The following is an 11,652-nucleotide window of genomic DNA, read 5'->3' as shown; positions in this document are numbered from 1 at the left end:
GGGGATGGGCATGGAGGAGGACACTTGTGGGGATGAGCACTGAGTGTTATGTGGAAACTAATTTGACAATAAACTATTAAAAAAAAAATAAAAAAAAATTAAAAAAAATAAAAAAAAAAATAAAAAAAAGAAACACTGTAATATGAAATTGTGTCCTCCAGTTTCTGCATCCGAATGTCAACTGTGCCAGAAAATTCAATGTGAATGGATTTATGTGAGATGCAAAAGAAAAATAATTCTTATTACAATAACCATTGAATAGACAAAGAACAGAGATTGGATCAGTCTGCTATACAAACATCATCCCATTTCTTCTTACATCAAAGACATCTTGCTCTAAAAATAGTCAAAAGGTCTAAGGAGAGAGACACAGAATCCAGAACCACGTCAACAATGTGAAGTTTTTTCGTCTTGCCCAGGGCTTCTCTCTGCCAAGTCATTCATCTTCCTCAATGAGTTCTTCGGCACTCCTTAAATACTGTTTATTCTCCCTCCACCCACCCAACTTTCCCAAGTAAATTCTTCGTAAGAGGCAACATAAGAGGCTGGTACCTCGAGGGAAAATTGTTAAGGAAGAAGGACCTTACCACTTCTGGGAGCAGCCTAGTTGAGAGGTCATGGATGGCTTTGACCACTATGCATATGGAGGACAGAAGGAATATCACCCCCAGGATGACACAGGCTCTGTAAAGAAACAAAACATTGAGAGTCTTAACTGTGAGAAGTCTACTCTGCTGATTCACACAGCAACACAACACAAAAGGCACTGGTACCCAACCACAAAATGCCACACTCCGACCGTGACTGCCCATAGTCTCAGAATTGATACTGAATCATTTCTAGAAGATAATTTAGACTGTTATTGGCAAAATTAACCCCCTGGGAAAAGGCTCACTATCCTACATAATCTCAGAGCATCTCATGAATGCTGGCATGGGAGGAACTTCAAGGCCATTAAATCTATCCCTTGGGGCCAGCAACACATGTTCATCCTCTTCCAGCTGGAGGGTTCAGAGTTTAACAGCAGAGTGAAGACTCTGACATGAGACATCCCAAGTTTTACCATTTAATATGCTTGCTTTTGGCCCAACGACTGAACTTCTTTTAGACTCTATATCCCCACCTGTAAAATGGGAATAATATTTCCCACCTGAAGATGAAATGAGCATCAGAAAATAATCCATCACTGTTGACTTCAACAATGGAAAAGTCTACTCTGGCTATCTCTTTCTGATATGACTTGACAGACACCACTGTATTTTCCCAAAGATAAAAAGGAAGAATTATTAGTAACAACAAAAGATAGAGTGTTTATGCCAAGGAGGAGTATAATTCTTTAAAAAGAAAGGAGAGGAAAGAAGGAAGAATGAGATCAACCAAGACATCACAGGAGGAGGCAAAAGCAAGTTAGGGATGAGCCCAAGGGAAAAATCAGAGGATGTACAGCCAGGGGAATAGGGTGGGGGCTGGTAAGAAGTCTGTGGGGGCTCAGGACATAGGAGCTCTCTCTCTGGCACACTAGACACAGCAACTTGCAAGAGAAATAAAGATGAAAAATGAAAGTAAAAAGGAGAACTTGATGATAGTAACACAAGAGTCAAAACACAAAATGAAAACGAAAAAAGAGGAAAAAATGAATGACTATAGTTAGCTCTAGGGCATTCCTATCCCAACCTGATGTCTCTATCACTTGGCTACCTCCTGAGCCCTCTCCCCTTAGCTATCAAAGAAAACCATTTTTCTTTTTTCCATCTCGGAGTCCCTTCTCCGGATTAACAAAACGGCCTCAAACTGCCCACATAACATTGAAGTAACACCCGCTTCGAATCCTACTGAGCCTGTGGACAGACATGATCCCCCAAAGCTAAAAGTCAGATATAATCAGGTCAACAAGGTTGCATGGAGCCCACTCAGTAGGCTTCTAATGCATACTCTAGTTGTAGGCTTTAGTCTTTCAAAAACACAGACAGAAAGAAGGGATCATTGCAGACTGGTGCAAAACACAAAATATAGAAATTGTAGAAAAACAATGAATGGGTGAGGGATCCTTGTACACACTCAAGCAAAAGAGGGTCTGGCCCTGTGAGTCAAATGGGCTATCCACCACAGGTGCATACATCCTCATAATGAGCCTGGGGGAGAAAACACGCTCAAGATGGAGAAGAGATACTTTGGCACTAAGTATTCACTGATGCAGTGGCGGAGGGAAGAACACTGATGTGAGGCATAGGGCCTGGGGCTGGTAACCCCAGTCCTGGCAGGACTATGGGGCAAAAGGGGCTGCAGCCAAGAGAGGTATCGTGAGGGAATGAGGTACATCCACTAGAGGGTCTTTAGTGATGAGATACTGGAGCAGGACCAAGGAATCCCAGGGCTCAGGGAATCCATGCCCCAGTGCACTGGCCCAAGACCCACCTGTGCCTATGGGGAAGCCTGCTATGGGCCAGCTGTGACCGGCACTTGAAGCAACCACTCCTCTCTGCAAAGACTATGAGCAGTTCCATTTACAGGAAAAGAGCCCCAAGTCAGGCCTCCAATATACAGGGTGTGATGTACTTTTCTCAATTCAAAAAACTTCCTGAGTGCCAGAGACACTGTCTGTGATTCATTCTTTCAGATAAATTCAGCCACCAACTCAGTGCTTCTCAACCCAATGGCATACTGCACTCACCTTGGAGGTGTGTGTGTGTGTGTGTGTGTGTGTGTGTGTTGAACAGCTGCTCAGGGACCACTCCAACTGTACCAGAATCTCTGGGGATGAACCCAGACATGTGCATTTGTTTGAATGCTCCCTGGTACTTCCCACATGCACTGGAGCTGGGAGCCCTGCACCTAAACCCAGGTGAGGCCCTGTCCTTAGGGAGCTTCCACTCTGGTGTAGAGGCCACAACTCCCTGGACAGAAGGCAAGGAGGAGTGGTCATCCCAGCTGGTGAGGGGGGAATAGATGTAATGATGTAATAGGTGTAATGATCCCTAAGGGATGTGTAGTATATTTACTGAGCAGCTTTTTCTCTCTGAGGCACAAATAGGGCAGCCTCCACTTAGGGTGCTACACCTTCTAAAGACAGTTTATTACAATATCTTCAGGAAGTTTCATCTCCATACTTCTCTGGAGTGGGGAGATGGGGGAAGAAATGAATGTCTGAGCTGCTTGCTGACAGGGAACAGTAATGCTACAGGATTTTCTCCAGATCACTGCAGACACACCACTGCAATGCACAAAAAGTGGACTTGAATTTTGTTGACATTTCTTAAGGAGACAGATATAAAGGATGTGATGGTCGCCTCACATAGTATCTTGCTTATAGATCTTTAACCAAAATTACATTACAAATCCCTTAAGGGCAAGAACCATATATTTTTTTAATTTTTTTAATGTTTTATTTATTTCTAGGAGAGAGAGAGAGAGCGTGAGCAGGAGAGAGTCAGAGAGAGAGGGAGTCACAGACTGAAACAGGCTCCAGGCTCTGAGCTGGCTGTCAGCACAGAGCCCGACGCAGGGCCCAAACCCACGAACTGCGAGATCATGACCTAAGCGAAAGTTGGACGCTTAACCGACTAAGCCACCCAGGCGCCCCTAGAACCATATTTTTATATCTCAGTGTCAATGGGGGCACATAGCAAGTGCTTCATACACATCTATAGAGTGGATGTAGTCACTAACTGATTAAGTAATGATGAGCTGATTTCTAAGTGTTCCCACATAGAGTTTAAAGGACATCAACTACTTACCAACACACACGTGAAAGGGAAAGACCTTAACGCTAGCAAAAATGCCTATGACATAGCCCACATTGTAAAACCGCTCTGAAATGTAATGAAAATCCAAAAAAATTGATGGTTTGGTTTATTAATGTTGAATCTTACCCAAATATAATCATATTTTCTTCACAACTATACCTGTGAATATTCTTAAAAATGTTTTAAAGCCCTATTTTCTTCTTTTAAATGTGTTACGAATTCAAAGCCACAGTCACCCTTCCTTCAACAGTGCTAGGAGCTTGCCTGTCAAAACTGCTCCCACAGCCTCAACTAGCTATTATTAGCAGAAAGTGTGATGCTATTTTTTTAACAATTTATTAATAATATATTGTGTTTACATAGCAGCTTTGTCCTCAGGCACTCAGAGTTCTGTACATCAGCTCATAAATGCCCTGGAGGCCACTCCAGATTTCAGTTTCTGTTTTTCTGCTATTTTTCAGTCTGAGAAGGAAAGAAGTGTGTTTCATAAACATAAGTGGTCAAAATGGGAAAGTCAAGGAATAGGAGGCTTGCCCAATGTCACCCAAGGAGTTTGAAGTCCACTCACATACAACCCACTCTCCTGACTCCTTCCCAGAGGCCACTCCGGCCAACCACCTGGCCACTAGAAGGTTCTCAGCATCCATGTCACATCTTCACATCTCTACCACCTTGGGACTGTGATGGCCTCCAGAATGCAAGGAAGATCTGGGTCAGGAGCCAACACTAAATATACAGCTGCTGATTCTGCAAGTGTATGCTGCTTCCTGGTTTGGAAGGAGCATAACTGCCCCATCAGCACATCCTGGCCTTTACCCAGAAAGCCTGGCCTGGCAAGTAAAGGGCAATGTGTCTATGGGCCTGACAGCCAGGTCACTGGAATGACAAAGATTTCTTCCCCCTTCTGCCCAAACCCCACAGGTGAAAAACATTATGAGTCAGAAAGAGGTAAAGGCATTGCCCCCATCAACATAATCCCCCAAAGGAACACAGACTGAAGTTGAATTTAACCAGGACCACTGGATATGCGTCAGAGAGTGGTCTATGAATCAGAAGCACCAGCATCACCTGGGAACTTTTTAGAACAGTAAATTCTTTTTTTTTTTCCTTACAAATAGTTTATTGTCAAGTTGGTTTCCATATAACACCCAGTGCTCATCCCCACAAGTGCCCTCCTCCATTCCCCTCCCCCCTCCCCCCACATCCATCAGTCCTCAGTTTTTGTCAGCATTCAAGAGTCTCTCATGGTTTGCCTCTGTCCCTTTCCCCCACCATTTCCCCCCTTCTTCTCCCCCTTGGTCCTCAGTTAAGTTCCTCCTAATCCTCCTATACATGCAAACATATGATATTTGTCCTTCTCTGCCTGACTTATTTCGCTCAGCATAACACCCTCAAGGTCCATCCATGTTGCTACACATGGCCAGATTTCATTGTTTCTCATTGCCATGTAGTATTCCATGGTATAGATAAACCACATCTTCTTGATCCATTCATCTGTTGATGGACACTTAGGCTCTTTCCATGTTTTAGCTATTGTGGAGAGTGCTGCTATGAACATTGGGGTACATGTGCTCCTATGCATCAGCATTTCTGTATCCCTTGGGTAAATGCTAGAACAGCAAATTCTTGAGTCCACCCCCGACTGGCTGAATCAGAAACTCTGGGGATGGGGTCCAGCGATCTGTGTTTTAGTAAGTCCTTCTGGTGTTTCTGATGCACAGTCAAGACAGAGTCTGCATTAGTCTTGCCCAAAACACATTTAACATCTGAAAGAAGACTGGTGAAATCTACAGAAATGATTAAAGCTACTGGCCATCTCTTTTTTCTTCTGCTAAAGGCTACAAAGTGCTCATTGTGCACAGCATTGTAATTCTATGAGTAACCTTGCAGCAAGCCTTTATTTTCTTACCTCTGAAATTCTAAGGGCAAAACCTACTGACAGATACTCTCACATCCAAAATGATGTCAGGTTGAAAGTTTGGTCCCTTATCAATTGTTGGTTTGAAGGTCTGTGGTTCACATTAATAAAGCATAAGTCTTATACCAATTCTACGTTATTTTCCATCAGACCCAAACAGCCAAACAGGAGAAGTTTCGTCTAGTCATCCCCTAATTACAAAAGACCTAAAACACAGGAGCCCTGGTAATTAATCAGTTCAATCCACAGCTTAAAGTGTCTATGTTTTATTTATCATCTTTCACCCTGGTGCCCAAAGCACTTGTAATCTGGGCCATCGTTCAAATATGAAGTAATGAAAAATAAAAGACTGTCAAGTGATGAGCATACACACAGTACTTAGAGAGGCACATTGGTGTTATTTTACTCTATCTAGGTCCTCTCTCGCTCCATGTGTTCTTCCATTTTCAATAAAGCCATAAAGTCTGTTTGGAGGCAGGATAAAGGGAAGGAGAAAGTGAGTAATGAATGATTATGAGCCATTCCTCATTCTCTATAATGGCTATGGCAAACATTTGACTCAAGATCACCATCTTCCTCTTACCCTTGATTTCCCTAAACTCTAGATCCCATCTTTCCTACGCACATTCTCCTCTCTCTTCTCTACCTTCCATCCATCTGCTGCACTGTGCACAGGTTGTGATGTGAAGGGAAGTGGCTTGAATGAGGAATGGTCCCTCAGGCTAGAACTCTCTAGGCAAATGGTCCCTACCTCCCCCTGGTAAGATCATCCTCAACATGTAACCACCAACTCACACATAACCACTTTCCTCAACAAACAACCCTTTGTTTACATCTGAATGAATGTACAAGTTCTAGAACCCACCCCAATAAAATCTCATTTACACAGGATTATTTTTTTCCTAGCTTCAATGTTAGGGACAAAAGTTAACACAGGGATTTATAAAAGAATGAGATTCTATAGCAACGCGGGGCACTAGAATTGTCTGTGATGATGGAGTTTTCTATTCTGCATTAGCCATATGTGGCTATTGAGTGCTTCAAATGTTGCTGGAGCAACTGAAGAAATGAAATTTTAATTTCAATTACTTTCAATAAATTACAATTTAAATGGCCACATATGGATAGTGACTACCATACCGTGCATCTCTAAAGGTTGCACTGAAAATACAGAGGTTCATCAGTGTATGTATATATGTATATGTATAGCATTGTGTCTATATACACTCTTTATATCTATCTATCTATACTCTATATTTTCTTGATGAAAGGAAGAGAGGAAGGGAGAAAGGCAAGCCCAGAAGATAATTATCAGGTAAATTTATGTGGGCTGACAGGGTCTGCGGTAGATAATCTTGCAAAGAGTCACCATGCCTTTAGCATCCTCCACTAATGAATGCATCACTTCTCTCTGACCAGACCTCCAACTCCCTAGGTTTACATGCCAAGTCTCACTCTTGTTCTCATCTAATGTCAGCCAATCCCAGCTATAGCTACTGTTCCACCAGAAAAAAACTGCATTTTAGAAGGGGATTTGTAGTTGAGTCATTCACATTTTAAGGTCTACATGCCAAGCCCTGAAGCTAAGGACATCATCTAATCACAGCCTCCGGAGAGCACAAATGTAGGAAAATCACCAAAGGAAGTCATTACTTATGAATGTGAAAACGGGCAGGGAACAAAATGAACAAACAGACTAAGGTGGTGAAATACAACCTGGGGACAGAATGGGAAAGAAGGATGACTCTGCAGTGTGACATTTGAGTTGGGTCTAGAAGAATGGACAAGAATCATCAAGCAGAAAAAATGGAAGGCTAGAGAGGACACTCAATGCAGAAGGGACTTAATGAAGAAGACCTAGCAGTGTGAGGCCCTGCTTCAGTGAAAATGCAAAGTAGAGAAGTTGCACATGGGTTTCTGTCCCTATTCAGGACAGATCACATGTTAGGCCACAAAAGGTGTCTCAATAAATTAAGACTTAAATCATATCAAGCATCTTGCCTGGCCAAAATGTTATAAAACTAGAAATCAATTACAAGAAAACAAGTGAAGAAAACCACAAACATATCAAGGCTAAACATGCTACACAGCAACCAATGGGTCAACAAAGAAATTGAAAAGGAAATTTAAAAAAATCCCCAGAGAAAACTGAAAATAGAAATGCAAAGGCTCAAAATCTTTGGAACACAGCAAAGGCAGTTCTAAGAGGGAAGTTTGTAACAATACAGACCTACCTCAAAAAAAAAAAAAAAAAGAAAAATCTCAAAAAAAAAACCAACAACTGAATTTTATACCTAAATGAACTAGAATAGCCTGTCGTATAAGAAGGAAATAATAAGGACCAGAATGGAAATAAAAGAAATATAAACTAAAAAATAATATTAAATGAAACTAAGAGCTGGTTATTTGAATAGATACAGAAAATTGATAAACCTTTAGCCAGATTCATCAAGAAAAAAAAAAAAGAAGAAGAAGGGGCACCTGGGTGGCTCAGTCAATTGAGTGTCTGACTTTGGCTCAGGTCATGGTCTCATGGTTTGTGAATCTGAGCCTCATTGTCAGGCTCTTTGCTGCCAGTGTAGAATCCACTTTGGATCCTCTATCTTCCTCTCTCTGCCCCTACCCCATTCTCGTGCTCTCTGCCTCATAAATGAATGAATGAATGAATGAATGAATGAATGAATGAAAGGAAAAAGAAAGAAGATTAAAATCAAATAAATAAAATGAGAAATGAAAGAGAACTTGAAATCGAAACTACAGAGATAGAAAGAATTATAGGCAATACTATGAAAAATTATATGCCAACAAATTGGACAACCCAGAAGAAATGGATAAATTTGTAGAAACATACAATATTGCAAATTAGATTTATGAAGAAACAGAAAACATGGACAGATTACAAATAACAAAATTAAATCAGTAATCACAATTTCCCAACAAACAAAAGTCCAAGACTAGTTGGCTTCCTAAGTGAAGTCTACCAAACATTTAAAGAAGAATTAATAGCTTGTACACCTGAAACTAATGTAACACTGTACATTATCTATACTGAAATTAAGATTTGAAACTTAGTAAAATTAAAAAAAAAAGAATTAGGAACAGAGGTTCTGAAGAAGTAGGGGTAAAAAAATAAGAGTTAATACTTAACCTTCTCAAAGTATTCCAAAAAATAGAAGAGGAAGGAATGCTTTCAATTTATTCTACAAGGTCAGCATTGCCCTGATAAACCAGATAAAGACACTACAAATAAATAAATAATTGATAGGCCAATATTTCTGATGAACGTACATGCAAAAATCCTCAACAACATATTAGCAAACTGAATTCAACAGTGACTTAAAAGGATCATTCACCATGGGCAAGTGAGATTTATTCCAGGAATGCAAAGGTGGTTCAGCATACACAAATCAATCAGTATAGTATACCATATTAACAAAGTGAAGGATAAAAATCATATGAACCATCTCAATAGATAAAGAAAAAGCATATGACAAGATGAAACATCTATTCATGATAAAAATACTCAATAAAGAGGATTTAGAGGCAACATACCTCAACATGATAAAAGCCACATATGACAAACCTACAGCTAACATACTCAATGGAGAAATGCTTAAAGCATTTCTTCTAAGATCAGAAACAAGACAAGGATGTCCACTCTCACAACTTGCATTCAACATAGTTCTAGAAGTCCTATCCACAGCAATCAGACAAGAAATAAAAGGCATCTTAATTGGTGAAAAAGATGAAACTGTCACTGTTTGCAGATCACATGATATTACATAGAAAAATCCTAAAAAACTTCACACACACAAAAAAACCTCTAGAAATGAGTTCAGTAAGGTTGCAGGATACAAAATTAATACAGAAATATGTTGCATTTATTTTTTTAATTTTATTTTTCTGAACGTTTATTTTTGAGTGAGAGAAAGAGAGACAGAAAGACAGACAGTACAAATGGGGGAGGGACCGAGAGAGAGGGAGACACACACAGAGCCCAACACGGGGCTTGAACCCATGAACCATGAGATCCTGACCCAAGCCGAAGTCCAGTGCTTGACTGACTGAGCCACCCAGACACCGCACTGTTTATTTATTTTTGAGAGACAGACAGATCATGAGTGGGAGAGGGGCAGAGAGAGAGGAAGACACAGAATCTGAAGGAGGCTCCAGTCTCTGAGCTGTCAGCACAGATTCTGACACAGGGTCGAACCCACAAACAGATCAGGCCCTGGGCCAAATTGATACTTAATTGATTGAGCCAGCCAGGAACCTTGTTGCATTTCTAAGCACTAATAATGAGGTGGCAGAAATAGAAATTAAGAAAAGATCCCATTTACAACTGTATCAAAAAAGAATAAAAAAACTAGGAATAAATTTAACCAAGAAGGTGAAAGACCTGTATTCTGAGAACCATTAGACAATGATGAAAGAAATTAAAACAAGATAAATGGAAAGGTATACCATGCTCATGAATCAAAACAATACTGTTAAAATGCCCATACTACCAAAAGTAACCTATAGATTCAAAGCAATCCCTATCAAAATGGTAATAGCATTTTTCAAAGACTTAGAACAAATAATCCTAAAATTTGTATGGAACCACAAACATCTCAAATAGACAAAACAATCTTTACAAAGGAGAAAAAAAGCTGAGGTATCACAATTCCAGATTTCAAAATATACTACAGGGGCACCTGAGTGGCTCAGTAGGTTAGGCGTCCAACTTCAGCTCAGGTCATGATCTCACAGTTAGTGGGTTCAAGCGCCACATCGGGCTCTGTGCTGACAGCTAGCTCAGAGCCTGGAGCCTGTTTCAGAGTCTGTAGCTCCCTCTCTCTCTCTCTCTGCTCTTCTCCCACTTGCGATCTCTCTCTCTCTCTGTCTCAAAAATAAAATTATATATATATATATATATATATATACATACATACATATATATATATACACACACATATATACATACATACATATACTACAAAGCTATAACAATCAAAAGAATATGGTACAGGCACAAAAATAAGACACACAGATCAGTGGAAGAGGACAGAAAGCCCAGAAATAAATCTATGCTTATATGGTCAAATTAACCCACAACAAAGGAGATAAAAATACAGAATGGGGTAAAAAGTCTTTTTTGATAAATGGTGTTAAGGAGACTGGATGGCTACATGTAAAAGAATAAAACTGGACTACTTTCTTACATCATACACAAAAATAAAATCAAAATAAAGACCTGCATGTAGGACCTAAAACTATAAAAACACTAAATGAAAACACAAGCAGTAAACTCTTGAACATCAGCGTTAGCAATATTTTTCTGGATCTGTTTCCTCAAGCAGGAGAAACAAAACCAAAAATAAGTGGGACTACATCAAACTGAAAAGCTTTTGTACAGTGAAGGAAACCATCAACAAAAGGGGAACCTACTGAATGTGAGTAGATATTTGCAAATGATATATCCAGTAAGAAGCTACTATTCAAAATATACAAAGAACTTATACAACCCAATACCAAAAAAACAAACCCCAAATAAAAATGGGCAGAGGACCTGAGTAGGTTATTTTTTTCAAAGAAGACCTACAGATGGCCACCCGACATGTGAAAAGATGTTCAACATCACAAATCATCAGGGATATGCAAATCAAAACCACAGTGAGCTACCTACCACTTCATACCTCTCAGAATGGTAGTATCAAAAAGACAATAAAAAAAGAGTTGGTGAGGATGTGATAAAAAAGAACTCTTGTACACTCTTGGTGGGAAGGTAAATTGGCACACCCACTGTGGAAAACAGTATGGGGGTTCCTTAAAAAATTAAAAATAGAGATACCATATGATACAGCAATTCCACCTCTAGGTATTTACCCAAAGACAACAGGAATACTCATTTTAAAAGATACATGTTTACTTACATTATCCAAGATATGGAATAGAAGCAACCTGAATACCTATCAACAAATGAATAAATAAATAAGACGTGATATATAT

General features: G+C 39.9%; 1 protein-coding gene across 1 annotated transcript in view; it reads right to left on the bottom strand.

Moving 5' to 3' along the window:
- TMEM163 (transmembrane protein 163) overlaps window positions 1–11,652 on the bottom strand; it is a 245,389-nt gene that overhangs the window by 48,682 nt on the left and 185,055 nt on the right. The window contains exon 5 of the mRNA XM_077747882.1: window positions 588–684. Coding sequence (XP_077604008.1) covers window positions 588–684 — 97 coding nt within the window. The remainder of the gene's footprint in view (window positions 1–587; window positions 685–11,652) is intronic.

Source organism: Crocuta crocuta, unplaced genomic scaffold, assembly GCF_008692635.1.
Source record: "Crocuta crocuta isolate KB4526 unplaced genomic scaffold, BGI_CrCroc_1.0 scaffold427, whole genome shotgun sequence".
Taxonomy (NCBI): Eukaryota; Metazoa; Chordata; class Mammalia; order Carnivora; family Hyaenidae; genus Crocuta; species Crocuta crocuta.
This window is presented reverse-complemented; position numbering and strand designations above follow the sequence as displayed.